The following is a 16,344-nucleotide window of genomic DNA, read 5'->3' on the forward strand; positions in this document are numbered from 1 at the left end:
AAACATGGACCCCAGATTTTTATTAAAACATATACACAAACAACATCCCTATGACTATACATGAAATGTTATTAAACATTTTTCATAAAAACATTAAGAAGTGTGCATGCAAAACTGTACAGGTGTAGATTAAAAAACTTAAAAAAAAAAAAAACAGTAACATGAAATCATTGGGGGGGAAAGTGACTTAAAAGTGCAAAAAGGAACAGGAGTGTGTGTCTCATATATCATCCTCGGAGACCAGGCAGTAAAAGTCTGTGCGGGCGGCGTAGTTCCTCGAGCCGAGGTCAGATACATCTATCTCTGGGGGTTTGGGTTCATTCGTCTCACCTGGACCTGCAGGAAGCACTGGAGCTTTGGAGGGAAGGGTTTTGTAGATGGGCAAACGCAAACCTGTGAGGTAAACACATTGTATATGTACAATAAAATGTTGTAACCCTTTATAATGTAAACCCTGTAAAGCCTGACACATGAAATTATCTTTTTTGTAATGGAACCTAATTAATTTTTATTAAATCTTTAGACAATACATGATGTTTAAAGGGACAGTTCACCCAAAAATGTAAATTATCCCATAATTTACTCACCTTTAAGCCATCATAGGTGTATATGACTTTCTTTTAACAGCCAAATGGAGTTGTATTAAAAAATATCCTGGCTCTTCAAAGCTTCATAATGGCAATGAATAGTAACTGAGATTCTGAAGCCCAAAAAAGCGCATCCATCTATCATAAAAGTAATCCATACGGCTTCATGGGGATTAATAAAGACCTTCTGAAGTGAAGCGAAGCAATGCGTTATACGTTATGAGTCAGGTGGCGGGTCAGAGGTCACTGTTCTGCCGGAACTCGACTCGCGTACGGCCATTACTGGAAGCCAGTGATTATAGCTTATAAAGTTATAAATATGGATATTTTTCTTACAAATGTATCACTTTGCTTGGCTTCAAAGGGCTTTGTTAACACCCTGGAGCTATGGGTTATGGATTACACTTTGGATTACTTTTATGATGGATGGATGCACTTTTTTGCGCTTCAAAATCGAAGTTAATATTCACTCCCATTATAAAGCCTTGAAGAGCCAGGATATTTTTTAATATAACTCTGATTGTGTTTGGCTAAAAGAAGAAAGGCATATCCACCTAGTATGGCTTGAGGGTCAGAAAATTATGGCATATATTTTTTTTCCCCCAATGAACTAACCCTATAAATGCTTAGTTTTATGATAAAAGCTCTGTCGTTTTTATTGTGGAGGGGAAACATATAATGCAATGCAATACAAGAATAATCGCGAGATGAACAAATAAACGCTGATTTAGCCTGATTTACTTAATAAAAATCATTAAAATAGAATTAAAACAGTATAAACTATTAATCAGACGACAGAAGACATGTAGTAGATTGTGTAAAACAAATTTGTTGATTATTAGACCTTAGAAATTCCCATCTAATATAATGCAGTAGGCTTTCTTTATAAGGTTAAAAACTGTATGGCAAAGTAAAGCTTGTCTTAAATGGAGAGTTCAATCACAAATAATTTGAAGAAAGGTTCTTCAAACATTCTTCAAAATATCACAGAACTATGCCTTTTAAGGAAGCCTAATCCAAGATCATATATCATTGTTGTAATGACACTTAAAGAAGATAAACTCTTTTTGGTTCAAGAAGCACGTTTCGTACCCAGGTCTCCTGCGGGATCTGGGTCCGGTCTGCAGTCCAGGTAATCAGGCTGCTGCGTGAGCATCGGATCTTTATCACCTTGCAACAAAGTCTGCGGATCGCCCGCCGATTCCCTGTGAAACGTCATCTTACGTGGCATTGCCAACGCAAGCTCCTTCCAGAACCCTGAAGAAGGGGTCTGTGAGAAAGGAAAGAGTATGATTAGCTTTTATCCTAAATCTCAGAGATTTATTGAGCAGTGTGAGGGTCTCACCATGGAGTGTGCGCCCCAGGTGATTGTTGTGATTCGAGGTTGGTGTTGTCTCAGCTGTTGACTGATGTCCTGGCTTATTTGCTTCTGCTGCGACTGAAATGTGATGAAAATGGGCTTCCTCGACAGATCCATCAGATGCCACAGACCCTGTCTGAACATTAAAACTGAATTTTAGGACGCAGCTTAGGGCTTATATGCACAGGGAAAACTAGATTAACAAGACACAGATGCAAATAATCAGACTACAAAAAAGGAAACTAACTCAAACTAAACATATAAGTCCAAACAAGTAACATGACACCTAAAGTTGGTGGTGCACCACTCCTGCTCCAGGTATGCCTGAGAAAGCACCACAATCAGACGTCGACAGCGACTAATGTTCATCAGCAACTCTGCAGACGGCTCTGAGGAAATAAGACACAATACATAAATATGTTGTGCTTTAAATTGTGCATTTTCCTAGACTATCAATAGACCTAAGTCAAAGATGAGACCATATTTAATTTGATACAAACAAAACCGGTGCTGTCTGTTAAATATGCCATTATTATTATTGTAAAATAGGTAATAAATATGTTTTATTTAACATAAATAGTATTCCTGTAACTCAAACAGTAGAGCATGGCACTAGCAAAACCTAAGTCATGGGTTTGATTCCCTGGGAATGCAACTAATAAAATGTGAATGCGGAAAAAAAAACTTAAATGGAGTATAAGTTACTTTGTCTGCCAAATCCATAAATTAATTAAAGGGGTCATGAACTAAGAAATCAAATTTTGTGATCCCATGTGACCCTTGACCACAAAACCAGTCACATGTGTCAATTTTACATAAGCTTTCCATTGATGTATGGTTTGTTAGGATAGGACAATATTTGGCCGAGATACGACTATTTGAAAATCTGGAATCTGAGGGTACAAAAAAATCGCAACATTGAGAAAATTGCCTTTAAAGGTGTCCATTTTTGCTCGCGATTGTGCTGCATCCACTCACAAAAATGAATTTCTTAAATATTTACGGTAGGAAATTTACAAAATATCTTCATGGAACATGAGCTTTACTTAATATCCTACTGATTTTTGGAATAATAAAAAAAAAAAAAATCGATAATTTTGACCCATGCAATGTATTGTTGGCTATTGCCACAAATATACCTGTGCGACTTGTGACTGGTTTTGTGGTCAAGGGTCACATTTAAGAGGTCATCATACAATAAGAATATTCTGTAAGTTTCAGAACTCAGTTTCCTTGTTAGTCCAAAAATGCGGTTATTTAGTTTCAACAATGTGAATGTCTCAGTTAAGCATAATTTATTTTGTATACGGTACATTTCACTGTGGAAATCAGTCGCAATTTCGGCGCAGGCTTTGCAAACAGGCTTTTACGATATGGACTTGGCAGTAATGCGACAACATGTAAGTAACTGTGTTAATTATAATGCCTAATATGATCTGTGATCAGTGATTTCTGATATGTACTGATTCATGTACAGTCAGATGTTCTTTGTCTATGCGTCAGTAAATCAAACCAGTGACTAAACGGTCAACTTCATATTGTTTCTCTTAGTAGGATGTAAATAATCTTTTATTTAAACTGTGATTAAATTATATATAGAAAGCGATAAAAGAACGCTCCCTTTACATCAATCAAACAGCGCGAGTTTATTAGTGACTGAGTTCTGGACTCTCGCCAAAACTCCTGTTATAATCAACGAATCTCTTAATTACATCATGTTTGCACTGTTAGTTATGATGAAAGCATTCTTGAGAGTGCAGAAATCGTTTTGCAGGGATGAGATCACTGCATTCATGCGCTCAACATGTCTGTGATCAGCTACAATGATCATCACACTGAAGACTGGAGTAATGATTTAACTTATGCCCACATAAATCTGAATATAGTTGTGAGATTTACCGGCTCCAGGAAGGATGTTTGTGTCGTTGAGTAGAAGTTTATGACTGTACTTGTTCTCCAAATGAGGCTTCAGGATAAAATTGACAAACTTCCTGTCGTTCTCATTGTTGATATATGAGATGTAGGCGTCATACATTTTGCCATCTGAGAAACAGCAAAAACATCTTTATGAAATGATAATGCAATGTAATGAAAGATTAAAAAAAGCTTTAATGAACAGAATGCAGACTTACCATTAAGCTCATACTCCTCAGAAATATTCTTATACCACAGTTTAAAGTTGAGTCGACACTTGGTATAGACCACCGCTGCAAGAGCGAGTACAACCAACAGGACCACCGACGCAACCACTGCTCCGCTGTGACTTGGGGATTCTGGGATAAAAAATGGGATCAAAATTATTATCAACCATATAGACAGAAATGCAGAGAAGAATCTGAATATATTTCACACTTTATATTATAATGTTTATGGAATTTGTAAATTCTTACAAATGTGTCACATGTAAATTCTTACATGGTGGATAAAAACAAATATGACAATAAGTATAATCTGGAGGTAATATTAAAGACTAAAATAAGGCATTTTTTTCTTACTGTATTCTTTTACGTTGAATTGCGCTGTGCTGTTCCTCACCACGCAGAGATACACCCCAAAATCAGCCCGATCTCTCAGAGTCAGTGTTAGATCACTGCTCTTAATGATGTGACCCTCATCTGTGACCCTGCCAAGTGTTTGGATAGTCATGAAACTCTAGATGGCACTTTTACATGCAATCTGCAAGCAATCACACCATTACCACGTGGTACAAGCTGAAGCCTCTGCTGGTCCTGTAGCCAATGAGATTGCTGGCATTTAAATAGTCTGGTTCAGTGTTTTCTGTAAGCTAGTCCAGCCGCGCACTGTCAGATTTCCTCTGAACCCCTCCACCTCCCCCAGCTCCATCTGCCTAGATCTGCTCCGGGATTTATGTATGTCTATTCATGCAGCAGCGTAGCAGATCTCATCCGCCAATACCAAATACATTTACATTGCCATATTCATTAACATGCTTAAACTACTCCTTCATGATTGAGTTGTCACGATTGAAATATACTGTGTGTGTATATACAGTATATATATATACAAAATAGCACGCTGTGAGGTATAACATGCATTATACCACATTCAATACACTCAACTTCAAGGGTTAGTTGGATGGGTGCGCTTTTTGGGGCTTCAAAATATCAGTTACTATTCACTCCCATAAAGCTGGGAAGAGCCTGGATAGTTTTTAATATAACTCTGATTGTGTTTGGCTGAAAGAAGAAAGTCATATACACCTAGGATGGCTTAAAGTCCCCGTGAACCGGAAGTTGCAAACGACTTTTCTCCAGTGTTGTGACACATTTCCCAGTGAAACGGAATATTGAACCGAGGGCAGGGTTTTACTCTAGCGCTCCTCCTCTCCATCTCTGCTCATAACAGACTAACGGTTTGAGGGGAGTGGTTAAGCGTTGCCCAAACCAATTCCTCAAACCTACGTCATCAGAGAAGGTCCTCCAATGCAGAGGGGAGGGGCATTTTCAGATTTTGATTAAAGATTATGAAGCCAAAATTTTTTTTTGTGTGGATTGACTTGCATGGATGAATTGTTCACCACAAAACGATCAATTTAGGCAAACAAAGTAAATATGGTCAATTTTGATTTCATGAGGACTTTAAGGGTGAGTAAATTATGGGATAATTTTCATTTTTGGGTGAACTAACCCTATAAATGAGCCATAAATCACCTCAGCCTAGCCTACATGTGTAACATCTCCTTCTTAACTGATTATTTAAGATTATTTTAGACTCTTTTACAGACAATTTGGTTAAAAAATCCAATTAAAATTAAAAAAAAAATTCAGAAACATATCTGGCTGGCATTTGCTGAAATAAGCACAACGTAAAAAGGTTGTGCAAAAACAACTGACTGAAATGCTTAGCAAGTGCACATATTTTATAAACTTTCACATTATTTTAAAAAAAAATAGTATGCATGCACTAGAGTATAAAGTGTATACTACACATCATGCAGTACGCTAGTATTTAGAACACAGTCAAATAGATTAATTTCATTATAAAGTATCTAAATTTCTTTAATATATTTTCAGTTTAATGGGCCACATTACAATATTTAAATTTGAATAACTGATACACTACATGTCCCCAGTGCTGGGCATTATATTGCATCATATACCCACCAGTTTTGTATATTTTGAGGGTAGATGGTGAGGTTGGTAAGCGGTGTGCCGTCTTTCATCCACTCCAGGTGGTCGTTACAGTCTGAACCTGTGCGGTTCAAACCCATGGAGGCTTTGCATTGGAGGACCACGCTGTGACCAAGCGTCCCAGAAACCGACTGAGTTTGATCATGCTTGAAGTCTGGAACGCTGCTACAAAGCGGATCTTTGTTTTGAGAGAGAAAAATTCGAAATATGTGAGTATCAGTGTGTTAAGACCCCTTCATACCAAGAACAATAACTAGATATCTATAATGATAACAATATTTGTATCCATACCAACGCACGATACCAATCTGTATATTTATTGTAGCATGCTCTGTCCGCATTCAAAGCAGAAAGGATTCTGATTGGCTGTCAATGTTTTAATTGTTTATCAGCTATGTCTATCTTTATCATTATCGGTAATAGTTATTTTCCTTAGTGTGAACGGGCCTTTAGGATGTACAAAATGTGACTTTTTATAAGTTGCGTCACAACTAAACTGCCAAATTCTTAATCCAGTTAGAGCTTTATGGAATGAGCACACCTGAAAGGCGCTCAGCTAAAAACAATGACTTCTTTATTAGCGTAACCTAGCTTGAGTCTTGTGGAGGATATCTAATCTCAAGAGAGATGAGTGAAACTCTATTCTGATGCACAGGTGAGGCTGTCTCTCATCAGCACTGCTTCATATTCCCATGTTTGAGCAAAATATTCTTCACCTGCCCTCATGGATATAGTATTTTATGCAAAAAAAAATGGAAATGGATTCATTAAAAATTTATTTAATGGGCCTTCATTATGAAGATTCATTTGAAAGCTCAGTTGGTGATGGATCCATTAAGGACACTGATGTTTAATAGAAATCACTGCCTACATAAATATTGTACATGTACTGTAGATTTCCGGGGAAATGGTTTGAAAACTCCAACGTAGGCAGAGTTTGGGAGAAGGTCCATAAATCCTTCAACCAACAAACTTTGGACATGCTGTGGTGGTCAGAAGGTCATTTGGTTTGACCTTTAGGAAACACATCTCAGGACTCGAGGTAAGACAGTTGTTAATTTGTTTCTATGTGACGTGATGGAAAAACCTTTTAAAGAAATGCCTGTACATAGTTTTTTTTTTTTTTTCTACTATGGAAGTCAATGGCTAACGTCAACTGTCTGGTTACCAACATTCTTTAAAATATCTTCTTTTGTGTTCAACAGAATAAAGAAACTCGTACAGGTTTGGAACAATTTGAAAGTGAGTAAATGAAGACCGAATTTTCATTTTTGGGTGAACTGTCCCTTTAAGTCCTCAAAGTAATGGGGATTTGAAATATATCAGTGCCATATCAGATTTTAGATTTTTTCTTTTCATTTATCGGTCAGTATCGGGCATGTAGTTGAACACGCTGTACATTTTTAGAAAAGCTTTCCCATCGTCTACTGATTAAAGTTAATTTTTAAAAACACTGATAATTTAACACTAAATTTAACTCATTGTGAAATCTTTCGCCTTCACACGAAAATCATAATTACATGGATCCATATTGAAATGACTGGCCAAACAACAATAAATGTGACCACACCTTTATCTTTGGCAAATTTCAAAACGAATAACAATTTTTTCATTCTGTAAATTATAATGTTGTGATGAATTTAGTTTTTAGTGTTTTTTAATGTCGCCCATTTATTGGTTATAAGATGAAAATAACACTGACTTATATCAGTCGGCCACAATTTTATTATTGTTGCATCCCTATTTAGTATACACTAGGTTTAGTAGGTTAAGTGTGTAGAATGGGACCAGCTCTTGCAATGTGCAAACCCAGCATTTGTGTACTTGAGTTTTAGACCTTAGTGCCAATCGCTCTGTTAAAGGGTTAGTTCACCCAAAAATGAAAATTCTGTCAGTAATTACTCACCCTCATGTTGTTCCAACCGCGTAAGACCTTCGTTCATCTTCGGAACACAAATTAAGATATTTTTGATTAAATCTGAGAGTTGTCTCACTCCTCCATAGGCTTTCAGAGGGACCGAAACTTGCTGGCCCAGAAAAGTTATTAAAGAGATCGTTAATATAGTCCAAGTGACTACAGTGGCTCAATCTTAAGTTTATCAAGCGACGATAATACTTTTTGTGCACAAAAACAAACAAAAATAACGACTTTATTCCACTTTTCATTTCCTTCTCTCTGGGCCTCTGGTTAGTTCACGTAGTGTTTTTGCGCTGCGCGTCTGTGTTACACGTCACCACGTAGGCTCACTATTGGCCGACGCCGGTCATGTGTGTGATGCGTGATGACGTGCAACACAGACGCGCAGCGCAAAAACACTACGAGGCCCAGAGAGAAGGAAATAAATAGTAGAATAAAGTCGTTATTTTTGTTTGTTTTTGTGCACAAAAAGTATTATCGTCGCTTGATAAACTTAAGATTGAGCCACTGTAGTCACTTGGACTATATTAACGATCTCTTTAATAACTTTTCTGGGCCAGCAAGTTTCGGTCCCTCTGAAAGCCTATGGAGGAGTGAAACAACTCTCAGATTTAATCAAAAATATCTTAATTTGTGTTCCGAAGATGAACGAAGGTCTTACGCGGTTGGAACAACATGAGGGTGAGTAATTACTGACAGAATTTTCATTTTTGGGTGAACTAACCCTTTAAACAATGAAATCAGCTGTTGATCCATTGGAAATTTGTTACATTCAACAGTTCATATATTTGATATGCAGCTAGATATAAAGTAAACAAATATGAAAATAAGAGTGTAGAACAAAATTTGTGTATTCAAATCAGGTAACTTAGGAATAACTAGTTCCTATAACTCAACTGGTAGAGCTCGGTGCTTTACATGTCAAAGATTCAATTCCCAGGCAATTCATATAGTAATAAAAACTATCTATAATATGCTGTAAGTAGAGATTTAGACAAAAATATGAAGTAAACTAATACATGTAAATACTAATGATTCAGAGTTAGGGAGGAAAAGAGTGGCAGAGGGGGAAAACAACAATGTTATAAGAGCAAATATTGACTGTTCCAGAACATTTTCTTGTTCCAGAACAAATTTACACTGGATTGCTCTTTTTATGGCCACTTTTACCCGTGCAGGTTCATCATAAGATGGTCATTTGAGGTGCTTTACATACACACACACACACCAAAAAGTCAACATGCTGTATGCTCATATAGGCTGAAGAGTGATTTGTGTATCATATGACAACAGGTTTGACAAAAGCATGATGCTGTTTGAATGCGCTCGATAGGACTTTATCTAAATAACCTGTTATAACAGGTTCATTATTCATTACTTTCAGGCTAAGTACTAATGCCTTTGGATATAAGAATTGATCTGTCAATATTGAATAGTCACTATGGAGCCAGTATTAAGATCTGTGTAATATGTGAGTGAGATTATTGTTCTGCACTGCAGCCAGTAACTTCATTCAATCATTAAACAGGAGCAGCTGTGTTAAAGGTACAAAGTTCACTTTACAGGTTTATTCTGGTAGACGAATAAGGCGCTGAATAATTGTACAGCATGAACATTATAAACCGGAAAAACAACTGAAACGTATACAGGGTCATCAGGACATCATCATATTTTTGTTGTATAAACAAATGAAAGCAATAACACAACAGTGATATAAAGGTTGACGAGTATTTTCATGTCAGGGCAAGTTGTGATGTGTTTTAAATGGAATAGCCTACATTTACATAGGCTAATTGATTATTTGCAATATTTACAGGTCAAATGTTTGTTTTTACATTTTTGCACTTTTGTATTTTTACTATTTCAGGATCCCCCCAAACACACACACACACACACACACACACACACACACACACACACACACACACACACACACACACACACACACACACACACACACACACTCACAACTGTATTACTACAAAAGCCTTAATAGGTTGTTTGATGGCAGATTCCAATGTGAAAACTTGCATACCCACTAAAGGTCAATGTGTAAAGTGAACCAAATATTTTTACAGGGGCAATAGCAGTAAAAATACAAATATAATTGTGCAGAAAAAAATCTATCTATATACAGAAATTGAAAAACACATATTCAAAAACTGTTAACAATTAGTCACAAGCTCCCCAGGCTATATAATATCCATTAGATAGCCTATAGATAGACAGAACGACTGATAGATAGATAGATAGATAGATAGATAGATAGATAGATAGATAGATAGATAGATAGATAGATAGATAGATAGATAGATAGATAGATAGATAGATAGATAGATAGATAGATAGATAGATAGATAGATAGATAGATAGATAGATAGATTTAAATGAGGTCTTACCCGCAGACTGAGTAAACGCGAGACATGTCAGATACAGAATGAAATGACAACGCCACATCGCAGTCCTCTGATAAATCCTTTCATGAAAGAGTGTACTTGTAAAATAGTTTGACGTGAAGTTGACTAACGCACTTTAACCGTGAAACAGAGACTGTAGATGTTGCCAGCAGTGCGAGTCAAATAAACGCGGAAGGTGCGCAGCGGTTACACGGAGTCTTTCGCCAGAATCACTGTGGGGAAAACAGGGTCACGTGATCATGTTCACCTGAGCGTCTCTTTGAACAGGTAAACGGGATAGTTATATAATAAGACGCGGGCGACGGGGTGCAATGAAATGGAACCGAACGCAAAATACAAGTCTCGAGATGCGTTTTTAAAGGTTTAACTATTGGCAGCGGCTATTTGCACTAGCCTAAGTGTAAATAGGAGGCTATTAGGAAATAATGGCAGATGGGCTACTATTTGCACCTCGTTGTTGTACATTCAACGGTAGGCTATGCAATATTAAAACAGTATTCTAAATTATTATATTTATTCAAATATTAAATGCCTTATTGGAACAATAAAAAAGCTCTCCCTACACTAGGGGAGAGCGGGGCACAAAGTAACGCTTTTTGACTTTATCAGTTTGTGTAAATCTACTTATGGTTCAGTGTATTTATTTTTTCCCACATTAATTTCACATGTCTAGTACAATTATGTGCTTTTGTTTTATTAATACTGTACTTTTTTTCTGGATATACCCCGAAAGAATGGAAGTGAAATGTGACGACATGCCCCAGGTGGGGTACATTGTAACATGACATATGACAGCTTAAAATGTTATCTGATCTAAAACAAATATACAAGACAAACTAAAATATTTTTTAAATAAAATACAATTAAAAAACTTTTTCATATAAAATAATGGCATTTTTTTAATAATTAAATATAAACTCATTTTTGAGTTTTGACTACGAACTCAGGAAAACTATACAACATAGTTCAAAACAAATAAATAATTAGTAACTTCTGAACATTGACTCTGTCTTTATTCACCTTTTTCTCACGTTTTCTCAATAAAATTAATAAAAGTATAGAATATAATAGCATATTTCTAATAGGGGCACATTGTAACGCAGTGTGACAACATGCCCCGCCTGCACAACTGATTTAAACCCTGCTAGTGTCTTCTGCCAGTTAGCGAAGCATTACAGGACTATCTCAACTGTTAAATAACATATTGGAGATTAAAATAATATCAGATTTGTCTAATTTTAAATAAACACAAAAAATAGAGATGAAAAATTAACTTAAGTAAGAAATTTACTTTTGCTATGGTTTAATAAATGTCTATGGATATATGCAGGGCCGTTTCTAGGCATAGGCAAACTAGGCGGTCGCCTAGGGCGCAAACAGCTGGGGGGCGCCATTGAGCGCCCCCACCACACCAGAAGATTTTTGCCCAAGTGAGTGGAAGAAAAATCCTTCTTTTTTTCCATTTCCGATAATGGAGCGTATATTTGCACTAAGTGCCTGTCTTTTTTAGCAAAAATACACCCACCACTAAATATCTACAGTGGCATAGGTCATAAGGCGTGAGGTGCTTGAAAGTATAGCTTTGGATGCGTTCGACTCGAATTCGAATCCGCCTTTTGCCGAAATCGCTCTTCTCCCTTTTCCCAACACTTGAGATGTAAAATTTATAGCCTAACATAAAGGTCTCTAGCGTTATATTTTGTCAATGAATTAAAATCGAAATCAAAAGGCTTTGTGCCTTTATAAAACAGCACAAGACTTTAAAGTAGCCTAGACATTCTGTTTGTGCTGCGTGATTTAAAGAAAAGTGCGCACTTTGCTCACGCGATCAGCATGGTGATCTGGTGTTTTTCTCCAAAATACAAGCTCAAGGTTTTATTTCTTGCAAGTGAAGAAATTAGGAGGACAAAAGTATTGTAATTTTCCGATACTATAGTGTAATGTAAAATATACTTTTGAAATATTCATTTTAATTTATAAAGTAGCCTACATATTATTGGCTATATGGATTTTACGTCATAGGAATACTTATATAAATCATAAACACCAGTGATAATGTAATGTAGACTGAGACTCTATATCATGATAACTAATAAGTCAATGGTTTTTCTTTGTTCAATGTGCACAGTTCATGGGTTGAAGCTCTTAATTTTTAGCTCTGTACCAGATTGATGCAACTTTAATTGATTTTAACCTTAAAATATACAAAATTTTCTTGCGGGGGAGCATGCCCCCGAACCCCCCTAGAAGGACAGTGGAGGGGGGGGGGGGTTCAATAGGAATCTTGCCTAGGGTGCCGAAAAGGCTAGAAACGGCCCTGGATATATGAATTTTTTCTCTATATAGTGTTGATATGGCAACTAGTAAATAAACCAAGTTTCGTCATCCTAGCATGTGTGGGAGTATTTAAAACAAGTGTGTTACAACTAGCCCCACGTTACGTTGTGCCTCACGCTCCCCTACCCCTAATAAACACTTTATAATTAAACACACGATAAACACTTTATTTCCACTTTTAGAATATTTTCTTCATTTTTAATGAAATTAAATAAATGCCTTTCCGATAGTTATGTGATGGAAATTAGAGCGTATTCGCATGAAAGGCCAGTTCCATGTGATTTATTTTTTAACCCAAATGTTGTTCTTTTTTAGCCCAGATAAGCGGTCTAGATTGTAATTTAAATGTATTGGTATTTTTCATAAGTTTCAGGCCAAATCACCTTTTAAATCTTAAAGTGCCCCTTTTTCTGCAAAGTTGTGAAGTCGAAAGTGGACGATAAATAATGTTATTGTCTCCCAAAAGAAATAAATTACTCTGAGCATAGGCTATATGAGTCCGCTTATGTTGTAGCCTGGCTAACGTCAGACCTCTTTCTCATTAGGCTTGTTTGAGATGCGCCTTGCCTCGCCTGAAATGTAGGCGAGAGTAGGCGGCTGCACAGTAGCAGTTTTAACATTAAGTGACATGGCATCTGACGCACAGAAGCCAATGGCACATGTCACTATGCGCATTGGCACATCCGGTGGCACATCCGGTCTTCATTGGCACGTGCCAGTGGATAGTGGCTTGTGTCACTGACATTATTGGCATGTGCCACTGACAGGGGCGATTCTAGGATTTTAATTTTAGGGGGGCTCAGCCCCCAATGAGGGTGTGATGTAAAAAAAAAAAAAAAGTTAGTTTATGGTCTAATGCTCATTATTAAGTAGTTTCATTCATTCATCCAGTAACATGCATATGGCACGGTTTTATAATCACTGAGGTCCCGAATGTGAGGTATTTAGGGGGGTTCGGGGGCATGCTCCCCCGAGAAAATTTTGATTTCTCTGATCTACATATGTGCATTTTAAGATGTTTTGAAGGCCAAAAAAATTGGATGACAATAGCTTTAAAACCATGTGCGGGCAGCTGTTTTTTTTCTCACCTCATCAGCAGCACACTCTTTTTCTCTTTGTTTTTATCTTGCTCTGTCTTTTCCCCTCCTAAAGCTGAGCTTTGACTGATACAGGCTTTTCATTTTTGTCTGTCAGTGAAGAAAGTAAACATAGGGTCAACTGATAGGTTGATTTATGAATCATTTTCTCAGACAAAGCTACCAGGAAAGCTAGGTAACTAAGTCCATCTACAATGAAATATAAATTATTTATTTTATTTTTTAAGCTTTGTAATCAACAATACGGTTGGTTATTCATCAAGTCACCCCGTGAAAATCTATTTAATTTCAAATCATTTAACTAACCAGCTAAACGTGTATTAATGTAACTGTCTATTGGCAATATGATTAATCTGTTCTATATTTATTTCTATTTATTAAAAATAACAACATGAATTATCAATTTGCCACTTCTATAAATCAAGTGCTTAAAAGAAAACCACAAATCCCTTTACTCTACTCTTACTCTAATATATGTATACACTTCTACTGATTCATTATTATATTTATATTTTATTATATTATTATTATATTATTATATATTATATTAATTATTATACATTATTATATATATATATATATATATATATATATATACATTATTATATTGTATATATATACAAAACTATATTTATTAATACAAAACAAAATAACTCCACATGATGTTTCTCTCTCAAGGCCATCTAGTGCTTTCAGACAATGATGTGTGTCTTTAATCATTTCTGTGCATGGCAGCATAATGTAATAACGAAATACAAAATAATATGTTTTAAAGTTTAAAAATTAAATTAAAATAAATCATGATCGTTTTCTAAAGTATGTTTTCATGGGTGTTAATCGCTTCATTTTTGTTTTGTAGAAAAAAACAACTATCACACTGATAAGGGCTGAAGGTGAACGCAGCGAAACGTATTGGTATTGGATGAGAAACCGAACCGTCCCGTGTTGCTCCCAATGCTCCAGTAACATTACATTATGTAAACTGCAATGCATAAATGACAAAGAACTGCACCGATGCAGATGTAATATCATAGCAATCTATCAATAAAAGCACTCACGACACACCTCGCTCTGCTCGGCGCACCTGCAGATTGAAAAATGCGCTAAATCCAAGCAGACTCAGATAAGGGGAGGAGCCGAAACTTGACGCAGCTTGCCGCCGTTTCAAATGAGTTTTTTTAAAGGGGACTGAAGCGATAAAAAATATATTAATCAAATATTTTTTAGGGGGGCTGGGCAGAAGTTTAGGGGGGCTGAAGCCCCCCTAAAAAGGGCCTAGTGACGCCCCTGGCCACTGACATCGCGACACACTGACACTGACATGACACCTGACTGACACCGAGTCGCGGAACATGCCACCGTGTTGCGACACCTCCAGTAGTGACTGACTGATTAATCGAACACCTATAGCCTACTGACGTAATTGTGCCATAAAATCCTAAATAAATAGCCTAATTTTGTGATATTTAAAATATCAATTAAACGAATTAAAGTAGGCTACATTAATGTTTTTTCAAACGTGTTATTTATGTCACGTCTGTATTTGATTGGTATGTGTCACTGAATGTTTTGTAATACCAGTGCTACTTTATGTTGTTTATCTCGCAAAGTCACAAACTGGCCATTCTAGGAAAGACACGAAATAAAGCTATCATGGGTCACTACGAATAACGCATGAACAGTCGCGTCCGTTACTGTAAACCTTTATTTTTGCGTGATGCTGCACAGACGCACGCCAGTAGGTGTCAGTATAAGTGAGTGTAACACTGGCCAGCGCAAGATTCTTATCTGTGGCTTAAATATTTCAAAATAATTGTATCGAATTATGTATGTTGTAGGCTACACATTAACTTAGCGATGTTATAAATCATATTTTTTGACAGCATAAAGCAAATTGTTATGCAAGTGGCATATGACGTAATCCATTGGCACATCTCACGTTTTAGTGACACATGTCAATAACCCGCTGGTACATGTGTCACTAAAACTGACATCTCTTTATGTTGTGCCACCTCCAGTAGTGACACCTGCAGCTGTCTGCCGTAGTATAATGTAGATTATGTACCATATGCACATCGTTAATTTGTAGAACAAAAATGTATTTTATTTATTGAATAATTACATAAAATTATTTTTTAAATATTAAAGGTACCGAGGAAGGTCCTGCGCGACCGAACGTTTGTTGCACTGAGGACTTTTTTGCACTTGTACAAATAAAGAATATTGCTAGTAGCTCGGTATACTCCTTTTCAGATACATAGCCTAACAAACATATGATTTTTAATAATTAATTTGTTTACACTTTTTGGAAGGACTTGAAATATTTAAGCCACAGATAAGAATCTTGCGCTGGCCAGTGTTACATAGTTACACTCACTTATACTGACACCTACTGGCGTGCGTCTGTGCAGCATCACGCAAAAATAAAGGTTTACAGTAACGGACGCGACTGTTCATGCGTTATTCGTAGTGACCCA

At 36.5% G+C, this 16,344-nt stretch overlaps 1 protein-coding gene and 1 long non-coding RNA gene across 2 annotated transcripts in view; one reads left to right on the forward strand and one right to left on the reverse strand.

Annotated features, from left to right (window-relative positions):
* sigirr (single immunoglobulin and toll-interleukin 1 receptor (TIR) domain) lies at positions 1 to 10,689 on the reverse strand. The gene is made up of 9 exons (XM_081356724.1): positions 10,416 to 10,689; positions 6,072 to 6,276; positions 4,443 to 4,570; positions 4,080 to 4,220; positions 3,847 to 3,990; positions 2,234 to 2,336; positions 1,933 to 2,083; positions 1,680 to 1,857; positions 1 to 393 (listed from the first exon to the last, which is right to left on the reverse strand). The coding sequence occupies exons 1-9, from the start codon at positions 10,471 to 10,473 to the stop codon at positions 221 to 223; spliced, it is 1,281 nt and encodes a 426-aa protein (XP_081212850.1). The 5' UTR covers positions 10,474 to 10,689; the 3' UTR covers positions 1 to 220.
* The window catches only part of LOC308685158, a 26,230-nt gene continuing 16,886 nt past the window's right edge, over positions 7,001 to 16,344 (forward strand). The window contains exons 1-2 of the long non-coding RNA XR_014029433.1: positions 7,001 to 7,140; positions 7,304 to 7,340. This is a non-coding gene — a long non-coding RNA (uncharacterized lncRNA). The remainder of the gene's footprint in view (positions 7,141 to 7,303; positions 7,341 to 16,344) is intronic.

The sequence above is a fragment of the Scardinius erythrophthalmus genome (genome assembly GCF_964197995.2).
Source record: "Scardinius erythrophthalmus genome assembly, chromosome: 24".
NCBI classification, from domain to species: domain Eukaryota; kingdom Metazoa; phylum Chordata; class Actinopteri; order Cypriniformes; family Leuciscidae; genus Scardinius; species Scardinius erythrophthalmus.

Coding starts and splice junctions, on each gene's coding strand:
- sigirr (XM_081356724.1), bottom strand. CDS start 10,473: ATGTGGCGTTGTCATTTCATTCTGTATCTGACATGTCTCGCGTTTACT. Junction 4,571..6,071: donor CCTCAAAATATACAAAACTG/GTGGGTATATGA, acceptor AACACTTGGCAG/GGTCACAGATGAGGGTCACA. Junction 3,991..4,079: donor TGAGGAGTATGAGCTTAATG/GTAAGTCTGCAT, acceptor GCTGTTTCTCAG/ATGGCAAAATGTATGACGCC.